This window comes from Lithobates pipiens, unplaced genomic scaffold (assembly GCF_037356315.1).
Source record: "Lithobates pipiens isolate NorthernLeopardFrog02 unplaced genomic scaffold, aLitPip1_a1.2 Scaffold_76, whole genome shotgun sequence".
NCBI classification, from domain to species: Eukaryota; Metazoa; Chordata; class Amphibia; order Anura; family Ranidae; genus Lithobates; species Lithobates pipiens.
This window is the reverse complement of record NW_027507899.1, coordinates 1212202-1234514: the sequence shown is the minus strand read 5'-3', so window position 1 is coordinate 1234514 and position 22313 is coordinate 1212202. Positions and strand designations below refer to the sequence as shown.

At 46.2% G+C, this 22313-nt stretch overlaps 1 protein-coding gene across 1 annotated transcript in view; it reads right to left on the bottom strand.

Annotated features, from left to right (window-relative positions):
- LOC143959458 (hemicentin-1-like) overlaps nucleotides 1-22313 on the bottom strand; it is a gene marked incomplete at its 3' end in the record, with an annotated part of 230754 nt that overhangs the window by 144985 nt on the left and 63456 nt on the right. Inside the window, exon 2 of the mRNA XM_077468111.1 lies at nucleotides 18528-18601. Within this exon, the coding sequence (XP_077324237.1) occupies nucleotides 18528-18594 (67 nt within the window). The remainder of the gene's footprint in view (nucleotides 1-18527; nucleotides 18602-22313) is intronic.

The window sequence follows — 22313 nt, the reverse complement described above, 5'->3', positions numbered from 1 at the left end:
GAGGTTATCCTAAGCAAAGGCACATATTTGTTCATAATATATAACTAAAGGAATCATCCATTATATACTAGAGAGACTAAAGAGACATCTAGTGGTGAAAGAAATTATTGCATCTTTTCTTTAATGTGATTTATTTAGCATCCATCATTATTGCCATCTAGTGGACATATATTATAGTATATGTGTATCTTGTTGGACAAGTCACTATATCAACATCAATTCATTCGACTCTCAGCAATGCCATCTAGTGGGCTTATAGTAAAACAACTTTAATTTGTCTTAGGTGATTTTCTATTGCTCTATCAATATTAGGACCAAAAATCTATTTGATAGTAAATATCATTGGAATATATTAGCATTATAAAAAAATGAATGTCAAATTAACATTTAAAATTTAAAAATAAAATAAAATATCAGCTCTAGGAAGACCACTACATTAAGCCATGAGAGAAAAAATATAAACTTAATAATTAAATATAAAACAATTAAGATCAAATTCTACACTTTTTTGTCAATATTGATTATTTTTCAGCATATTTGCACTTTATTGATATTTATTTGCACAACAATCATTGTGTGTGTGCACGTATATTTCAGCTGTTTTGCACTTTATATCACTACTTGCACTTTATTATATAAGTTATGGAATATTGAATGTTATTATTGTTCTTTATTGAATATTGTATTTTCCAAATAGTAGAAGTAAGGTAGCGCCACATAATAAGATTGCATACATGGTGCTTCATTTGCTGGTATTTAACCCGCCTTGTGGCGCAATACAGAACGCCGAGCAGCTTCTGCCCGTAAAATCACTGTGATTCTACGGGCGGGAGCATTGTTGTTTAAACCCCCGAGGTCACTTTCAGGTTTCGTGAAGCAGACGAAAGCCGGAAATGTGACGTAGGCGGCTCCGTTCCTCAGCCTGAGCGGAGCTGCAGTAAGGCGAGGGCATACATAAATATTTTTAAGCAATTGAAAATTACTAAAATGCACCCCTTTACTCACACTTTGACTTGAGCAATATGATCCATGTTTTATTTTTTATTTAGAATATATCCAGCAGCCAGGTTTTTTTTTATGAATAATGTTCTCAATGCTTGCAGCAGTTGTGAGCAGGAGATGTAATTTCTGCTGCAACTTGGTGACACATGCTGCTGCAATTTGGTGGTGACACATGCTGCTGCAATTTGGTGGTGACACATGCTGCTGCAATTTTGTGGGACACATGCTGCTGCAATTTGGTGGTGACACAGGCTGCTGCAATTGATGGTGACACATGCTGCTGCAATTTGATGGTGACACATGCTGCTGCAATTTGATGGTGACACATGCTGCTGCAATTGATGGTGACACAGGCTGCATTTGGTGGTGACACATGCTGCATGTAAGGAGGGACTCCCCTGGGGACACCTGATGTAAGGAGGGACTCCGCTGGGGACACCTGATGTAAGGAGGGACTCTGCTGGGGACACCTGATGTAAGGAGGGACTGCGCTGGGGACACCTGATGTAAGGAGGGACTCTGCTGGGGACACCTGCTGTAAGGACAGACTCCGCTGGGGACACCTGATGGCAGGTGTCGTGGCTAGTGACACGCTCAGGGCTCCCACTGATTCTGCATTATGGTGAGTTGAATGATTTCCATTTTATGTTACAATGTTTTAATAGAAATAACACGCATCAATCATCCTGACACCATAACAACCATGGTGCCAGGATGATTGAAGTGCTAACACCAGGTGTTTGGAGTATCTTTATCTGCTGATTGTCAAACTTTTTAGAATACACATATTTCTATTGTTGTGTAGGATCTGGGCCTGCTGTCCCTCCACCCCTCTCTCCCTCTCCCTCCATCCCTCGTTCATCTCAGACATTAACTACACCACCTTAGAGCCACGCCCACTATTTCGCTGAAACCATGCCCATTTTCACCAAGTGGGAGGGGTCCAAAAGGAAGGGTGGGGTCTGGTGCCCCCCCATCCTAAAACTTCACCAGCCGCCACTGAGGCAGATAGGTCATTGCCTCAGGTAGGTAGGTAGGTCAGTGCATCAAGTAGGTAGGTAGGTCAGTGTGTGTCAGGTAGGTCAGTGTATGTGTCATTAGGTCAGAATGTGTCAGGTAGGTCAGTGTATGTCAAGTAGGTAGGTCAGTACGTGCCAGGTAGGTCAGTGTATGTCAGGTAGTTAGGTCAGTCTGTGTCAGGTAGGTCAGTATATGTCATGTAGGTAGGTCAGTACGTGTCAGGTAGGTCAGTACATGTCAGGTAGGTAGGTCACTACGTGCCAGGTATGTCAGTGTATGTCAGGTAGGTAGGTCAGTGAGTGTCAGGTAGGTCAGTGTCTGCTAGCCATTTTCAGGGCTGGACTGGGACAGAAATTTGGCCCTGGACTTCATCCAGACCGGCCCACTTACATTTTGAGTGTCCCATCAGCACCCCCTTACATCAGAGTGTCCCATTACCAGCCCCCTTACATCAGAGTGTCCCATCAGCACCCCCTTACATCAGAGTGTCCCATTAGCACCCCCTTTACATCAGAGTGTCCCATTAGCACCCCCTTACATCAGAGCGTCCCATTAGCACCCCCTTACATCAGAGTGTCCCATCAACACCCCCTTACATCAGAGTGTCCCATCAGCACCCCCTTACATCAGAGTGTCCCATCAGCACCCCCTTACATTAGAGGGTCCCATGAGCATCCACCTTACATCAGAGTGTCCCATCGGCACCCCCTTACATCAGAGTGTCCCATCGGCACCCCCTTACATCAGTGTCCCATCACCAGCCCCCTTACATCAGAGTGTCCCATCACCAGCCCCCTTACATCAAAGTGTCCCATCAGCACCCCTTACATCAGAGTGTCCCATCACCAGCCCCCTTACATCAGAGTGTCCCATCACCAGCCCCCTTACATCAGAGTGTCCCATCACCAGCCCCCTTACATCAGAGTGTCCCATCACCAGCCCCCTTACATCAGAGTGTCCCATCGGCACCCCCTTACATCAGAGTGTCCCATCGGCACCCCCTTACATCAGAGTGTCCCATCGGCACCCCCTTACATCAGAGTGTCCCATCGGCACCCCCTTACATCAGAGTGTCCCATCGGCACCCCCTTACATCAGAGTGTCCCATCGGCACCCCCTTACATCAGAGTGTCCCATCGGCACCCCCTTACATCAGAGTGTCCAATCGGCACCCCCTTACATCAGTGTCCCATCGGCACCCCCTTACATCAGTGTCCCATCACCAGCCCGCTTACATCAAAGTGTCCCATCAGCACCCCTTACATCAGAGTGTCCCATCACCAGCCCCCTTACATCAGAGTGTCCCATCACCAGCCCCCTTACATCAGAGTGTCCCATCACCAGCCCCCTTACATCAGAGTGTCCCATCAGCACCCCCTTACATCAGAGTGGCCCACTGAGCCATCGGCCCACGGGAAACTCCCGGTAGTCCCGATGGCCAGTACATGCCTGGCCACTTTCCTATTGGCCCCTCTCCTTCCAGAAGGTTACATCCCCTCAGATGTTGTAATTGTGATACCAAAAAATAGCTCCAGGAACGTGGAACCGCGACACCCCTTTTTTCCTTCGCCAGTTGTAATACCCTGTAGTTTTATCCTAGGTTGTTTCTTTTTCCATATTAGTTCCCTAAAGATTACATCTATCATTTTGAAACCATTGTTTTGGTATCCTAAGTGGCGAGTTGTGTAATATATATATAGGAGTTGCGGCACCCAGATCACCTTTATCAGAGTACATCTTCCTGCTAATGACAAAGGTAAACGGCACCACATCCCTCCCTTACATTTAAATCTTTCCTTTAAGAGAACTAGATTATTATTAATATACTGTTTAGGGTTTGCAGTTATATATACTCCCAAATATTACATTTTATTAACTTTTTCCATTTGTGGAACCCCAACAGGTGACGAGGTCTCAATAGGATCTACTGGTAGGAGTATTGATATTTTCCCAATTTATCTTTAGACCGGAAATCTGTCCAAAATCTTTGATCGTATCCAATGCTGCAATTAGGGGGGATTGAGTGTCCCCCATAAATAAGAGTATGTCATCTGCATACAGTGCCAATCGTTTCTCTCCTGATGTTCTCTTAAACCCTTTGATATTTACCGATGATCGAATAGTTATAGCCAGTGGTTCCATCGCCAGGGAGAAGAGCAGGGGCGATAGAGGACACCCCTGTCTCCCCCCCCCCCCCCCCGGGTTAATGGAAATACCTTCTGAACACTCATTGTTTATTTTAACTTTAGCTTTGGGTTTGTTTTACCCATTTAACAAACCCTGGCCCAAAAGCTGCCAGAACCTGCCATAGATAGTGCCGCTCCAAGCTATCAAAAGCCCTGGCTGCACCCAATGATAATATGGCCCTTGATCCTGTGTCAATCGTCTGAGCTTGCAAATGTAAGTATACCCGCCTTATGTTTATACTAGCTGCCCTATTCTGAACAAATCCCGACTGATCAGGATGTATTGTACACATTTTGAGATTATCTTCTTTAACCCAGAGGCCGGTATCCCTGCTAGGATTTTCATATCAGTACCCAGCCAAGGACATTGGCCCTGTAGGAAGAAGGGTCTAGCGGGTCCTTCCCCTCGTTTGGTTTGACTATAATTTTAGATTCCATCATTGATGGTGGCAACCTACCCTCTTCCATTGCTCCATTAAATACCTCCACCAGTTCGGACAGCAATACTTCTCCATATTTTTTATATACCTATCTATATAAATGTCTGGCCCTGAAGCCTTGTGGTTCGCCAGTGCTACAACTATCTGTTGTACCAAAACTAGGAGGGCATCCAACATCTCCCTGTCCTCATCGGTGAGGTGTGGAATCTCCAAACCCTGAAAGAAACTCCACATCTCCCCATCTACTGCTTGAGACTAAGTACTATACAAAGTTCTGTAATATTCTTTGAATTTGTCTATAATTTCAGGTGTATATGCGGTAACCCTTCCTTCTCTTGTCCTAATTTCTGGAATAACCATGGTAGATTTATATGTTTTCTACCAATAATTCCACTAAATGTCCTACACTCTCTCCTTCTTCAAAAAAATTCCACTCCCCTTTATAATGTTCTTCTCCTTGATATATTGTTAAAGTGGTTGTAAGCCCTTACAAACCACTTTGACCTACAGGTAAGCCTAGATTAAGGCTTACCTGTAGGTCCAATAAATACAGTGCCTTGCGAAAGTATTCGACCCCCTTGAACTTTTCAACCTTTTGCCACATTTCAGACTTCAAACATAAAGATATAAAATTTTTATTTTTTGTGAAGAATCGCCAACAAGTGGGACACAATTGTGAAGTGGAATGAAATCTATTGGATAATTTAAACTTTTTTAGCAAATAAAAAACTGAAAAGTGGTGCGTGCAAAATTATTCGGCCGCTTTACTTTCAGTGCAGCAAACTCACTCCAGAAGTTCAGCGAGGATCTCTGAATGATCCAATGTTGTCCTAAATGACTGATGGTGATAAATAGAATCCACCTGTGTGTAATCAAGTCTCTGTATAAATGCACCTGCTCTGTGATAGTCTCAGGGTTCTGTTGAAAGCGCAGAGAGCATCATGAAGACCAAGGAACATACCAGGCAGGTTCGTAATACTGTTGTGGAGAAGTTTAAAGCCGGATTTGGATACAAAAAGATTTCCCAAGCTTTAAACATCCCAAGGAGCACTGTGCAAGCAATCATTTTGAAATGGAAGGAGTATCAGACCACTGCAAATCTACCAAGACCTGGCCGTCCCTCTAAACTTTCAGCTCAGACAAGGAGAAGACTGATCAGAGATGCAGCCAAGAGGCCCATGATCACTCTGGATGAACTGCAGAGAACTACAGCTGAGGTGGGAGAGTCTGTCCATAGGACAACAATCAGTCGTACACTGCACAAATCTGCCCTTTATGGAAGAGTGGCAAGAAGAAAGCCATTTCTCAAAGATATCCATAAAAAGTCTCGTCTAAAGTTTGCCACAAGCCACCTGGGAGACACACCAAACATGTGGAAGAAGGTGCTCTGGTCAGATGAAACCAAAATCCAACTTTTTGCCCACAAAGCAAAACTATATGTTTGCAGTAAAAGCAACACAGCTCATCACCCTCAACACACCATCCCCACTGTCACACATGGTGGTGGCAGCATCATGGTTTGGGCCTGCTTTTCTTCAGAAGGGACAGGGAAGATGGTTAAAATTGAGGGGAAGATGGATGCAGCCAAATACAGGACCATTCTGGATGAAAACCTGTTGGAGTCTGCAAAAGACCTGAAACTGGGACAGAGATTTATCTTCCAACAAGACAATGATCCCAAACATACAGCAAAATCTACAAAGGAATGGTTCACAAATAAACGTATCCAGGTGTTAGAATGGCCAAGTCAAAGTCCAGACCTGAATCCAATCGAGAATCTGTGGAAAGAGCTGAAAACTGCTGTTCACAAACGCTCTCCATCCAACCTCACTGAGCTCCAGCTGCTTTGCAAGGAAGAATGGGCAAGAATTTCAGTCTCTCGATGTGCAAAACTGATAGAGACATACCCCAAGCGACTTGCATTCTATCTTAGCCATTCTGATTGCATCCTTATATTTCTTGTTCCATTCTTTCTAAAGTTGGAATGCTGATGATGATCCCCCAGCCTTGTATTTTTTGAAGGCCTTCTTCTTTGCTTTTATATACATTTTTACATTGGAGTTAAGCCATCCAGGACTTTGCATTGGCTAAAGCCCTTATTTAATATGCTCTTAAGCAAACCCATCTCTTCTCCGTATTCTTTGTTCTTAAGATTTTATCCCATTTAGTATTGTGACAAACCCCTGTCCTCAACAGGACTATGTTTGCCATAAATGCTTCCTTTGTCCAGAACAGCACTAACCGAGACCCATTAGCCCACTCAGTCACCAGCCGTAACTCAGTGTAGGGCAAACAACAACATCAAAACTCCTTTATTCCAGCACGTTGCCACAGATTTACAACTCAGAGACACTGCCCCACCCTTTTCATTTTTTTATTAGTTAAAAAAGTTTCAAAAGGGGGCGCATGCGCGAAGCCTAACATGGTGGACGTTCCCTGCTAGAGCTCCGCACTCCCCGCCGCCAATTCGGGCTCCGAATAGCTGTACGGGCCACTACCGAGACCAGCACTCGCACGCACTATCTCCACAAGAGCTCCAGCTCCCACCGGGATGGTGCTGACGGGTCGCCGGGGCAAGCACAAAGCTAAACCGATCAAGGAAGCTTTAGCCCGCGCCTCCTCTAAGATGGCGGCGAAGGCCCTATCTAAAGAACTGGCAGCATGTCCCGCAGCAATGGATCAGCTGCATGATGAGGAAGACGAGGACACAGATTTTCGTGTCGGCAGCCCCCCTGCGATTCCACTTTCAGGTATGGATCAAACAGCTTTTCTGCATCACATGGAACTCATGCTCCAAAAAGCCCTGAAAACAACCTCTGACCAAATCACTAGCAGGCTATCACGGGAAATCCGTGAAATAGGCCAGCGTACCACCGACCTGGAGGCCAGAGTAGATGACATTGAGCTCACCCTGCAGGATCATGCACAAGAACACGCCGCACACCGGGAGGAGAACGCCTCTTTGCTCTCACGCCTGGAAGACGCCGAGAACCGCTCCCGCAGGTCGAATCTCAGGCTCCGGGGAATCCTTGAAGTGGTTGATGACGTCCAATCATTCACCACTGCATTATTTCAGGAGTTGTCCCCCTCGATACCCATAGAACGCTTGGAGTTCGATCGCATTCACAGAGCCCTTACACGCCGTCAGACCGATGGGCCACCGCGGGATATTATAGTAAAGCTGCACTTCTTTCGTACTAAAGAACAGCTTCTTGCAGCTGCCCGCAACAAGGAAGGTTTAGTGTTCCAGGGGCACTCATGTCAACTTTTCTCTGATCTGGCTCCTCTCACCAGAGCTATGAAACCGCAACTGCAAGTTCTCCTCCATCACCAGATTAAATACACCTGGCGTTTTCCGTTCGCCTTGCAATTTTCATATCAAGGCCACATGCATTCCTGCTCTACCCCGGAATCACTGCAGCGCCTATTGGAGACCCTACATCTTGCAACTCCAGATCACCGTTCGGACACCACACTCCCTTGTACCCCTGCCCGTACTGCCGCACACCCGTACTCAGCTACTCCGAATCGCTCCAGATCAGGGCCTTCTTCTATCCGGAAAGGGACCCCAGCAAGACTGTAGGGTGACCATCTCTCCACTCCAAAAACTCGTCCTCCTCGTTGAACTTCTATATCTTGCTACCGCAGGTTTTTCTCCAGTTCTTGGGTCCCCCTTCCCGGCGAATACGGTTTCATATACCTTGAAGAGCCCGGTCTCCTCTATCCTGTTTCCACCTTAGACCGTGCCTTGGGGGACCAGAATTTGGTATGTACTGTATTACCCTACTTGGATTTTTGTTCCCCTTATTGCAATTACTGACCCGAACAGCACACAATCTCTCTCTGTCAACCCTGTTGTCTCCCCTCAACAGGGCAGCATCTATGCTTTAGAGACAATTTGGTAAAGTTATCTGGTATGACTACATAAGAAGATGATACTCCCATCTTCCCCTCCCCCCCTTCCCCCCTTTTTTTTATCTCTCCTTCCCTTCCCCCCCCCCCCCCTATTCCTATTGGTTTTACAATACTGATAACTATGGATCTTTATGTTGCTTTATAGGAATTCTGTATATTTTTTTTCTTATGTGTTATTGACAGTTTCTTGAGTTTGTTACTATGTTTTTAACTGCCTCTCCCGTTGGCGTCGGGGAGCAGTCACTGCTCCCCCCTTACTGTGCACCCACTCCTCAATCTATTAAGACCGCGGAGTCTGTGCACCTACTTGTTGGGCGTTTTGTCCTACCCTCCCATGATACCCGTGTTCATGTCTTGCCTAACATACTGTACACCCCACTCCCCGCCCAGTCTCTCACCTTGCTTTCTTCTCTTCTCCAATCTTTGCCCTTTTTTTCTTGGCTGGTCTGCCCATGTGGCCCACACGTTTTTCTATAACCTCCCTAACCCCTTTCCTGTATGGGCCCCATAAATATACTCTCCCTCAATGTCAAAGGACTAAACTCCCCAAATAAAAGGGTTAAGGCTGTCCAAAATTTTGCCTCATTAAAAGCTGGTATTATTGCCCTCCAGGAAACACATTTTTCGCTTAAGCACATCCCTAAATACTTTAGTTCACGCTATCCCCAGGTTTTTACTGCCTCGGCGGCCTTTAAGCATAGGGGAGTCCTTTTGGCTTTTCACCACACGCTTTCCTTTACCCCCACAGTTGAATTAAGAGACCCGGAGGGCCGATATCTAGTCCTAGTAGGCCAATTACAAGATGTTGACGTCACACTTGTGTCCTATTATGCCCCCAACACCAATCCGAACCCTTTCTTCTCTCACCTCCTACAAGTTGTTAAATTGCATTGCAAAGGTACACTCTTTATGTGTGGTGATTCTAACCTGACACTCCTTCCCCACTTAGATAAATCTCCCTACTCAGCTGAACATCAAAGCCTATCGACACAATTTCGCAAACAACTCCAAAAAGCCTCCCTTATTGACACCTGGAGAGAATGTAACCCAGTTAAGAAAAACTTTACGTTTTATTCATACCCACATAATTCCTTTTCAAAAAGGATTGACCATATCTTTACTCCAGTGGCCTCCTTCCCAATTGTGCTCCAGTCCGTGATCTGTCCGATCACCTGGTCGGATCACTGTGCAGTAATCATGACAATCTCTTCACTAATCCCCCAGCCCAAGGATAGAGTCTGGTGCATGAACGAGTCCCACTTGACTAATCAATCCTATTGCTTTGATATCCAACAGGCCCTTAAAGAGTACTTACATTTTAACTCATCCCCTGATGTTTCCCCAATCCTCCTCTGGGAGGCGCACAAGCCTGTTATCAGGGGCAAATGTATCTCAGTAGCCAATCATCTTAAGAGAGATAAGCAACAGAAGTTAAACTCCCTGGAAGCGGACTATCGTCTCCAATTCCTCCAGTTCCAAACCTCCCCCACTGATTCTAATAGGACGACTCTTGAAAAGACTAAATTGGAACTGGACCTCTTATTGGCTGAATCTGCCGAGAAAACATTACGCCGATCTAACCACACTATCTACACTAAAGCTAACAAACTTGACACATTTATGGCCCTACGCCTCCGCCTGGAACGTTTCCATAAACCCATCAGACTTAAAATGGCTTGCGGCACCCACACGAGTAACCCTGAGAGGGTGCTCCTGGAATTCCGCAAAAGGCTTGCGACCCTATACAAATCTAAGCCTCATTTTCAACCGCACCATGCAGAGTCTCTGTTCCACGATCTGTCGCTACCTAAGTTGTCTTTATCGAACAGGACCTCCTTGGAGAGTCCGATCACGGTTGAGGAGGTTCTGGGGGCCATAAAAACCCTTAAACCAAACAAACGCCCCGGTCCAGATGGCCTGCCTAGTACCTATTATAAGAAATTTGCAGATGTTTTGGCCCCACTTCTTACTAACACCTTTAACGCTCTCTTACGCCAGCAAACTTTTGGCAGGGACACATTGACAGCCATGATTTCTATGATACCTAAACCTAACACGGATGATACCCTTTGGTCCAATTTCAGACCCATCTCGCTACTTAATGTAGACGTAAAAATCCTAGCCAAAATTTTAGCATTACGACTCAACCCCATTATCGGTAAGCTGATCCACAAGGACCAAGTGGGGTTCATCCCCAAGCACCAAGCCAGTGATAATATACGCAGGGTCATCCTGCTTCAACATATTGCCAGAACGCGCAAAGTACCTATGCACCTATTGTCGTTGGACATTAGGAAAGCGTTCAACACTGTTTCCTGGTTGTATCTACACTTTATACTAGAAAGTTGGGGTTTTGGCCCCCACTTTCTCCAGTGGATCAAAGCCTTATACACCAACCCTCTGGCCTTTGTGAGGTACTCGGGGTTTCGCTCTGAGTGCTTTCCGATCCAGAGAGGAACTAGACAAGGTTGCCCCTTGTCCCCATTGCTGTTTGCCCTGGCGATTGAGCCCTTAGCGGCACTCGTCCGGGCAAACCCTGATATCTGGGGCTTGGAATTGGCGTCGACGACACATAAAATTTGTTTGTTCGCCGACGACGCCCTTTTGTTTGTTACGTCTCCTCACACCACGCTTCCAAATCTCATCCAGCTTCTAGACAAATTTGCCTTGGTCACAGGCCTTGAGGTCAATCAAGCCAAATTGAGGGCCCTCAATGTGTCCCTGCCATCTGAGGTACTCACCCAGCTCCAACATAATTTTCCCTTCCAGTGGTCTACTTTTTCTCTATCCAATCTAGGTATAAAACTTACTAGCACACCCTCAGAGCTTTTCCGAGCCAACTACCTCCCCATGCTAACACATCTATCCTCTCTTCTTCATGACTGGCGCCCCCCTGTGTATCTCCTGGCTCGGACGCATCGCGGCTGTCAAGATGACCCTGCTTCCGAAACTTCTCTATTTATACAGAGTCTTACCAATAGCAATTCCCCCCTATTTCCACCGCGTCATTCAGAGCAGAGTGTTTAAATACATATGGGGTACCACAAGGCCTAGAGTCCCCAAAGCTGTTCTGCTCCGTAGTAAAGCAACGGGTGGTCTGGGAGTACCCAATTTTGTGAGATACTACCAAGCAGCCCAGCTGGCCCAAATGGCCTTATATCACACTAAAGAAGAAATACCCATCTAGGTAAGTTTAGAATCGGTTGAGGTTCACCCCATAGGTATATCTAACCTGTTATGGCTCCCAGCCTCACATGACGCTCTATGACTAACCCTATAACCCTACATACGCTTAGACTCTGGGACAGATTGAGGACCCCATTCAAATTATGTTCTTTGCACTTTCCACTCCTATCTTTCTTAGGTCACCCCCATTTCTATCCCGCCTACTCGGAGCCTCTGTCATTTCAAGCATGGGCCCGTGCGGGACTGAGTCGTATTTGTGATTTGATAGAAGGTAACTCTGTTATGTCATTTTCTTTGCTTCAAGCCCGGACACAACTACCTCCTAGAGAGTGCTTCCGATATTTACAAATCTCCCACTTTTTACACTCAATCATAAGCCCTGGCTCTGATCTGGGCTCCAGATCCGTGTTTTGAGGAAATATGCGACTCAGACCCCCACGCCCCAGGTATCATATCCCGCCTCTATTCTCACCTCACCTCCCTCCCGTCTGCTACCCACACTATACATGCCAATGGACCACTGACCTCTCGATAGAGCTGGACCATGAAGACTGGGCCAGAATTTGGGACAATACTAGGATATCCTCTCAGAACATTGTCGCCCTCAAAGCAAACTATAAAGTTCTTATGCGCTGGTACTTAGTGCCAGTCCGGATTGCCAAATTCTTACCATCACACTCCCCAAACTGTTTCTGGAACTGTGGAGAGCGGGGCACCCACCTGCATATCTGGTGGACCTGTCCCATCGTGCATGACTTCTGGGCGACAGTGTTCCAAATGATCTCAAAATTGTTTCGAGAAATTTTTAATCCCGACCCATTGTTGGCCCTCCTCAATAACATCCCTACAGACCTCACTAAAGCACAACAACAACTGTTTTTACAAGTTACCACAGCGGCCAAACAGACTATCGCTAAGGCGCGTAAAAGCCCTACTTTACATATAGCCGAGGTTAAGAATAGGGTCACCCGGGCAATGATCCATAGTAAGATCGAAGCCACTATAATGGATAAGATCCCTCGTCATGTTAGAATATGGCAACCCTGGATTGATCATTTCCTACCCCCAAATTTTGATGACCATCTACTGATACCGTGATTTGCATTATTATACCAAAAATCTAACAAGCATATCAATGTGGGTCCGCATGGGCGGCCCGGCCACTTTATTTCTCTCTCCCTCCTGTCCTTTTCCCAAGCCTTACTTACCCAACTTATGCCCCGTACACACGAGAGGGATTAAGTCTGACAGACCTCCAAAGGAGTTCCGCCGGAGTTCCGCCGGAGTTCTGGCGGACTTTTCGACCGAACGGACTTGGCCACACACCATCACACCAAACTCCGACGGAGTCGAACGTGATGACGTACGACTGGATTCGACGTAGGAAGTTCATAGACAGTAGCCAATAGCTGCCCTAGCGTCGGATTTAGTCCGCCGGAGTAGCACACACACGAGCGAATTTTTCGAAGGGACCGGGTCCGGCGGAGTTCCGTCGGGAAAATTTGAAGCATGCTTCATTTCTAAAGTCCGTCAGACTTTAGCGGAGCTAAAGTCCGTTGCAGCCCACACACGATCGGATAGTCTGACGGACTCAGCCCGTCGGACTTTGGATGTCGAAAAGTCCGCTCGTGTGTACGGGGCTTATGTATTCCTCCTTTCTTTTTCTTCCTTTTTCTCCTCCCTATTGCCCCCCCCCCCCTTCGCTACATTTCCGGTTGACATGTACGTTCACCCCTAAGGTTTAGCTCTCTTGATCCTCTCAACCATACATTGGAACCCTGTTTTATACGGTTTACTTCGGTTGAGGCTTTAGCCTCGTATTGGTTGTAACTCACAATGTTACACGATTCAGAGAAATGCACAAAGTACTTGCGTTACTGTTGAGCTAAATTGTTTATGCACACCGCATTAAGCTACACCTATACTGTACTTTTTTCTTCTGTACTGTACTTGTTACCAATAAAACCTTTGAAAAGAAAAAAGTTTCAAAAATCCAATAGATTTCGTTCCACTTCACAATTGTGTCCCACTTGTTGGTGATTCTTCACAAAAAATAACAATTTTATATCTTTATGTTTGAAGCCTGAAATGTGACAAAAGGTTGAAAAGTTCAAGGGGGCCGAATACTTTCACAAGGCACTGTATATTGTTAACACCACTAGCGAGTGGTCTGAAAACCCTCTGGGCATATATTTAATATTCTTGATATAGCTTAACATATCTTCTCTACCTGGGGCCAAGTCAATTCTTGAAAGTGTATAGTGAGTTTTTGAAAAGCACGTGTAGCTCCCTGAGGGTTTTGGTCGGGGAGCTCCTCACTAAATTCCTTGTCAGGAGTAGCTACTGTATTTAATTGTTAGGAATCCATTGATTTCTCTCTAAGTTTGGCCTGGTTGTACTTCTCTCTCCTACCACTAGGTGGCTGGGCACTTGGTGGTACTAGATCTGAGAAGGACAACTCAAGGTCAGGTTATGGGTATATGGGGTATCTCAGCCAATGGGCAGGGGTTTTCTTGAATCCCTTGGCCTGCTGGGAGAACCTATATATTTGGGTGGAGTCCAGTGATCTATGTTCTGTGCCACCCAGACTGCTGTCAGGGTGGACGTGTGTCATATGCCCTGGGCTGCTAGGCTGGAGATTGGGCCTATCCTGGGGGGCGTCTGGTTGCTAGGCTATGTGAGGGCCTATCCAGGAGCAAGAGAGCAGCGCAGGGTTGGGACTGCGGCTTGCAGTCCAACCAGAAGTGACGGTTCTGCCGGCCGGAGAACCTGTCATCAGGGGTGGACTGACAACTCATGGGGCCCCCGAGCAATAGGAGATTATGGGGCCCCCAGGCAATCCGAGATTATGGGGCCACACAGTATACACACACAGTATACAATCACACAGTATACATATACATGTACACACAGTATACACAGATATGTTTCTATTGGCTGAGAAGGCACTGGAGAGGTGGGGAAGCTATCATCTCAGGATTTTTAGACCAAAAGGATGTCGGTGAGGGACATTTCAGAGACAGATGTAAAATAAACACAGTATTTCCCATACTGTCCCTGGTTTTACTGAGGCTGGCAACCCTGATGGGGCCCCCTATTGGGTCGGGGCTCTCGTGCAGTGCCCGAGTGGCCCAATGGTCAGTCCGCCCCTGCCTGTCATGGTCAGAGATAGACATGTGCAGAGTAAAATATTTTGTTTCGAAATTTCGTTTTCGTCCGAAAACGTAATTTATTTAGTTACTCCCGAAATTCGTTTTTATTTATTTTGTCTTTGAAGGCTTATGGTGTCTGTCGAATGTATAAAGAAGATTCAACGGAGCTAACTATATAGCATACTTTAGAACCCTATTAAAGTCTATGGGACTCCAACGTTCAAAATCTAAAGTGCTAATTTTAAAGACTAATTTGCAAGTTACTGTCCTAAAAAGTATTTGGGGATCCGGGTCCTGCCCCAGGGGACATGTATCAATGCAAAAAAAAGTTTTTAAAACGGCCATTTTTTCGGGAGCAGTGATTTTAATAATGATTAAAGTGAAACAATAAAAGTGTAATATTCCTTTAAATTTCGTAGGGGGGGTTGTCTATAGTATGCCTGTGAAGGGGCGCATGTTTCCTGTGCTTAGAACTGTCCCTGCACAAAGTGTCATTTATGCAGGAAAAAAAGTCCTTTAAAATCACTCGCAGCTATTATGAATTGTCAGCTCCGTAATACAGAGAACACTCATTGAAAGTCATTGATAAAAAAATAAATAAATAAATAAATAAAAGCGTTTGGGTCCCCCAAATTCAATTACCAGCCCCTTCAGGACTGGTATGGATATTAAGAGGAACCCTGCCTCAAATTTAAGAAAAAATTTGACGTGGGGTTCCCCCTAAATATCCATAACCAGACCCTTCAGGTCTGGTATGGATATTAAGGGGAACCCCGCGTCAAATGTAAAAAAAAAATTGACGTGGGGGTCCCCCTAAAAATCCATACCAGACCCTTTATCCGAGCACGCAACCTGGCAGGCCGCAGGAAAAGCGGGGGGGGCGAGAGAGCAGCCCCCCCTCCCTCCTGAACCGTACCAGGCCACATGCCCTCAACATTGGGAGGATGCTTTGGGGGTCTGTGACCCCTCAAAGCACCTTGTCCCCATGTTGATGAGGACAAGGGCCTCATCCTCACAACCCTGGCCGGTGGTTGTGAGGGTCTGCGGGCGGGGGGCTTATCAGAATCTGGAAGCCCCCTTTAACAAGGGGACCCCCAGATCCCGGCCCCCCCTGTTTTAAATGGTAAGGGGGTACAAAAGTACCCTTACCATTTAACAAAGAAAGTGTAAAAAATAGTTAAATAAAACAAACACACTTTTGAAAAATTCCTTTATTAAAAATAAAAATAAAATAAAAAAAAGATTCCGGCGGCGGTAATCCACTCTTGCTATCCAGCGACGGACGATCATCTTTCCAGTGATGGCTCATCTGAATCAGCGCAGAGAATCCATCCTTCTTCTGTCTCCATGGAGGAGACACTGCAGGAATTCCGGTGGCCTGACGTTTCTTATATACGGAGGGTGGGGCCACCGTCACCTGACCCCGCCCCCTCTGATGCAAGGGGAAACCCGGGGTTTTTCCGTGACGTATGAGTGACCCCGCCCCCTCTGATGTAACGGAAACCTGCCTGTGTTACATCAGAGGGGTGCGGGGTCACCCATACTTCACAGGGAACCCCGGGTTTCCCTTGCGTCAGAGGGCGGCGGGGTCAGGTGACGGGTGGCCCCGCCCTCCATATATAAGAAACGTCAGGCCGTCGGAATCCTTGCAGTGTCTCCACCATGGAGACAGAAGAAGGATGGATACGCTGCGCTGGATGAGATGAGCCATCGCTGGAGAGATGACCGTCCGTCGCTGGATAGCAAGAGTGGATTACCGCCGCTGGAAATCTTTTTTTATTTTTTTTATTTTTAATAAAGGAATTTTTCAAAAGTGTGTTTGTCTTATTTAACTATTTTTTACACTTTCTTTGTGAAATGGTAGGGGTACTTTTGTACCCCCTTACCATTTCAAACGGGGGGGGCCGGGATCTGGGGGTCCTCTTGTTAAAGGGGGCTTCCAGATTCTGATAAGCCCCCCGCCCGCAGACCCTCACAACCACCGGCCAGGGTTGTGAGGATGAGGCCCTTGTCCTCATCAACATGGGGACAAGGTGCTTTGAGGGGTCACAGACCCCCAAAGCAATCTCCCAATGTTGAGGGCATGTGGCCTGGTACGGTTCAGGAGGGAGGGGGGCCGCTCTCTCGTCCCCCCCTCTTTCCTGCGGCCTGCCAGGTTGCGTGCTCGGATAAAGGGTCTGGTATGGATTTTTAGGGGGACCCCCACGTCAATTTTTTTTTACATTTGACGCGGGGTTCCCCTTAATATCCATACCAGACCTGAAGGGTCTGGTTATGGATATTTAGGGGGAACCCCACGTCAATTTTTTTCTTAAATTTGAGGCAGGGTTCCCCTTAATATCCATACCAGACCTGAAGGGCCTGGTAATTGAATTTGGGGGACCCCCACACTTTTTTATTTATTTATTTATTTATTTTTTATCAATGACTTTCAATGAGTGTTCTCTGTATTACGGAGCTGACAATTCATAATAGCTGCGAGTGATTTTAAAGGACTTTTTTTTCCTGCATAAATGACACTTTGTGCAGGGACAGTTCTAAGCACGGGAAACATGTGCCCCTTCACAGGCATACTATAGACACCCCCCCCCCTACAAAATTTAAAGGAATATTACACTTTTACTGTTTCACTTTAATCATTATTAAAATCACTGCTCCCGAAAAACTTTTAAAACTTTTTTTTGCATTGATACATGTCCCCTGGGGCAGGACCCGGGTCCCCAAACACTTTTTAGGACAGTAACTTGCAGAATCTTTTCTCTCTGTCAAATCTTTTTTCTCTGTCGGATATTTTCTCTATATAATCTTGGACTAATAGAGGTAAGGTTAGGCACATTCGACCACAGGTTCTATAGACAGATTGTTATTGTCAGAGTCATGTCGAATCTCCTATTCTATATCGAACTGTTGTAACAATGAAAACGAAAATAAAGCATTTATTTATGTCGGATCTTTCATTTTTCGGATTTTGTGCTTTCGTTATCGTTTGTCAAAACGAAAACGAAAATACCTGAAATTCGGACGAAAATGCATTCGGACGAAAACGAATGCACATGTCTAGTCAGAGGTAGAAGGAGAGCTGTCGCCACAAAGGGACCAATCACCTTTACCTTTAGGGACCCCAGTGAGTAACTGAAGCAAAGTAACAGAACAGCATTCTCACTGACAGAGCTTGAGATATTTTACCAAAAAGAAGAAGAATGGGCAGAAATGTTCCTCTCTAGATGTGCAAAGCTGGTAGAGACACCCCCAAAAAGACTTGTAGAGAAAGAGGGTTCTACAAAGTATTGAATCCGGGGGGCGCCATACATATGCCCCTCCCCCACACTTTTCACATATTTATTTGTATCATTTTCCTTCCAGTTTACAATTATGTGTCACTTTGTGTTGGTCTATCACATAAAATCCCAATAAAATGCATTTACACCTTTTGGTTGGAACATGACAACATGTGGGAAATATCAAGGGGTATGAATACTTTTTCAGGGCACTGTACCTCTGCCTGAACAGAGAAGAGCCCACTGGAGGAGAACACGGAGGGGACACATTGCTGTAGTCAGGGTACCTAAGATATGTACTCTGATAATAATACTGTATTATCACCTCTATATAATGTTCTTACATACCTCTGCCTGGACATAGAAGAGCCCACAGGAGGAGGACACGGAGGGGGCACATTGCTGTGGTCATCATATTGGGTCTGTGTGAGAAAAGAGAAATTACAGAGAAATTAAGGAAGATGACTTGGCATTTTCTCATTTCACATAATTATAGACTGTATGGGAACTCGCCATCAATGTCCATTAAACATTTGCTGCACCCAGAACTGATCATTCAGTATTTTGAAGAGAGGTAAACCATCAGACTATCCTTTCTATCTCTCGGGACATTATCGCTGAGATCTCTGTGCTGAGTTTCCTCACACCTGATATGCCCATCAAAAGGAGTGTTGAACATTCTTGCTGGAATATTTTATGTTGTATTTGAGATAATACAAGATGAGAAGTGGAACTACCCCAAGGTAGGCAGAAGCATCCACATTCCCATGTGGAGTGGAACAGTCTTGGGATCTATGGAATAGAGATCTGACAGAGAAGACAATTCCCCCAAAGCAGGATAATTCCGTCCTCTCCACTCTCGAGGAAAGGATACGCCACTCATACCCAGCATACCCGCAGACACCTGCCAGCTAAAACTATCTCAGTGCTAAAGAAGCATCTGCACACAATGCCTGATCTTCACCATCATGAATAACCTCTCAGCTAAGAGGAGATCTATCTACCCAATAGACGCTGTACTTTACAGACCTCATCAGTTGGGATCCCACACCAACCACACTCAACTAACACAAAAACCAAAAGAGAAAAAATACCTTCAACCAAAAAGCTGGACCATACATATTATGCAATGGAGAAACCCACCTTCTCTGAGATGGAGACCAAGACCACCGCAGAGGAGAGACATGGAGGAGATGAGGACCACCTTCAACATTTTGCACAGAAAGCTGATGTGACGGCACTAAAAACACCATAGAAAACAGGAAATGGTCTGAATCCACTTTGTCCCATGTAAGTCGCTTGCTACAAGGCATGTACTATAGTGGTCAACGTTGTGTACACCTATGCAACATTTTGTGTACCCCGGTCTGCAGCTGCAGTAGAAGAAAAAGGGTCTTTGTGAGTATGCTGCCCCACGAGTTACTCACTCCACCACTGCTGTAGGAGAGACTGATATCACATAATGCACAGCGGCTGGTGTTTAACCACTTGCTTACTGGGCACTTAAACCCCCCTCCTGCCCAGACCGATTTTCAGCTTTCAGCGCTGACGCACTTTGAATGACAATTACGTGGGCATACAACACTGTACCCACATGACATTTTTTATCATTTTTTCCCCACAAATAGATCTTTCTTTTGGTGGTATTTAATTCCAGCTGGGAGTTTTATTTTTTGCTAAACAAACAAAAAAAGATGCAAAAAAAATAAATAAAAAATCATGTTTAATAGTTTGTTATAAAATTTAGCAAACAGGTCATTTTTCTCCTTCATTGAAATGCTCTGATGAGGCGGCACTGGTGGGCACTGATAGGCTGCACTGGTGGGCACTGATAGGCACAGTTAAGGTGGCACTGATAGGCACAGATAAGGCAGCACTGATGGGCACAGATAAGGCGGCACTGATGGGCAAAGATGGGCACAGATAAGATGGGCACAGATGGGTGGCACGGATGGGCACGGATAGGTACCACTGATAGATGGGACTGATGGGCAGTGATAGGTGGCTCTGATAGGTGGCACTGCTGGGCACTGATGGGCGGCACTGATGGCACTGATGGGCACTGGTAGATGACACTGATGTGCATGGATATGTGGCATATGAGGTGCAGCACTGTTGTTGAAGCAGATTGTGGGCACTGATAGGTGGCACTGTGGGCACTGATGGGTGGCACTATGAGCATTGATGGGTGGGACTATTGGCACTATGGGCACTAAGGGATGGTATTTATTTAGGTGGCACTGGCAGGGGGCAGGTGGGCACTGATGATTTGGCCGTGATCGGTCCTGAAGTCCCTCTCATGGCCGCCGGTGATCACCTTTTTTTTTTCTCCTTGCGCTGTCAGCGTGAGGAGGAAAAATCGCAGATTACTGGCTCTGTTGTGATCACATGATTAGCTGTCATTGGCTGACAGCTGATCATGTGGTAAGGGGTCGGGATCGACCCCTTGCTCCGATCTGTGATCAGACGAGTCTCATAGACTCACTGATCATAGAGCGCGCCGCGTGTGCCCCTCGGGGGGCGCAGGCCGCTCGTGCACGAGACAACGTCAATAGACATAGACCCGGCAAAGCAGGTCCGCGCTGTAGCCGTCATTCGGCTATAGCGCGGATCTCAAGCAGTTAAATGTCCTCCATCCACTAGGAGGGGCAAGTGAAGATGTGAACTATTGGAGATGTTTTGAGAGGAAACATGGAGGAATCTGGAGAGTGTAGTTCACTAAAGAGACTCGGCCATTATTACAGGTTTGCTCAGAACTACAATTCCCAGGCAGAGAGTGAGTAGGATGGATTGACTTTTTCCCAGGTTAATAGAAAGGAAGGTCCCTGTTTATGCAGGGAGGCCGAGACTGCTACAGACCTTCTGTGCCTGGGAAGAAGAGAGGGGCAATTACTACCTAGAAGCAGTGGAGGTGATTAGCAGATGCTATACCAGAGCACTGGGGTGAGACCTGGACTTCAAGAAGCCTGCTGTTCAATTAAATAACGGGACACTGAGGAGCCTAAGCATGGCAAAGAGAGCTAGATTGATTGATTAGTGGATAGAAGGACATCCTCTGCCTAAATAGAACTGGCGAGAGGCCATTGGCTACCTTAGACTGTAAATTCACAAAAGAGGGACAGAGTTGCTGACTAGGAACACGGTGTCGCTGCATGTTACATAATTAGCCTGATTGAAAAAAAGACACAAGTCCATTCAGCTCAAGCCATAGAAGTGAGCATAAGCTTTTAAAGAGATTCTTCTCTGAGCACTCCAACACAAGATTTGGGCCCTAATAAGCTGGACAGCAGAAGATTTGGAGCAGTGTACTACTGATTACTGGGGTAAACACCTATAAGATCACTCCCTAGTTAGGGTTACACAGTGTAGGTTTAAGAAAGAGGTGTACTCTTGAACATTCACTGTTTTGCAGCCCGTTGGCTATACTGCCAGGCATTGCAGTACCACTACTCACTATCTCTGATCACCGCCACACCAGTAACAGTGTCCCTGATCACCGCCACACCAGTAACAGTGTCCCTGATAACTGCCACACCCATCAAATTGTCCATGATCACCGCCACACCAGTACAATGTCACCAGACCAGTGTTGTCAGTCAGTATCCCTAATCACTGCCACACCAGTCATATGCTCCCTGATCACCGCCACACCAGTAACAGTGTCCCTGATCACTGCCACACCCATCAAATTGTCCATGATCACCGCCACACCAGTACAATGTCACCAGACCAGTGTTGTCAGTCAGTATCTCTAATCACTGCTGCACCACTCAGTGTCCCTAATCACCGCCACACCAGTCATATTCTCCCTGATCACCGCCATACCAGTAACAGTGTCCCTGATCACCGCCACACCAGTAACAGTGTCCCTGATCACCACCACACCAGTAACAGTGTCCCTGATCACCGCCACACCAGTAACAGTGTCCCTGATCACCACCACACCAGTAACCGTGTCCCTGATCACCGCCACACCAGTAACAGTGTCCCTGATCACCACCACACCAGTAACAGTGTCCCTGATCACCACCACACCAGTAACAGTGTCCCTAAACACCGCCACACCAGTAACAGTGTCCCTGATCACCGCCACACCAGTAACAGTGTCCCTGATCACCGTCACACCAGTCATAT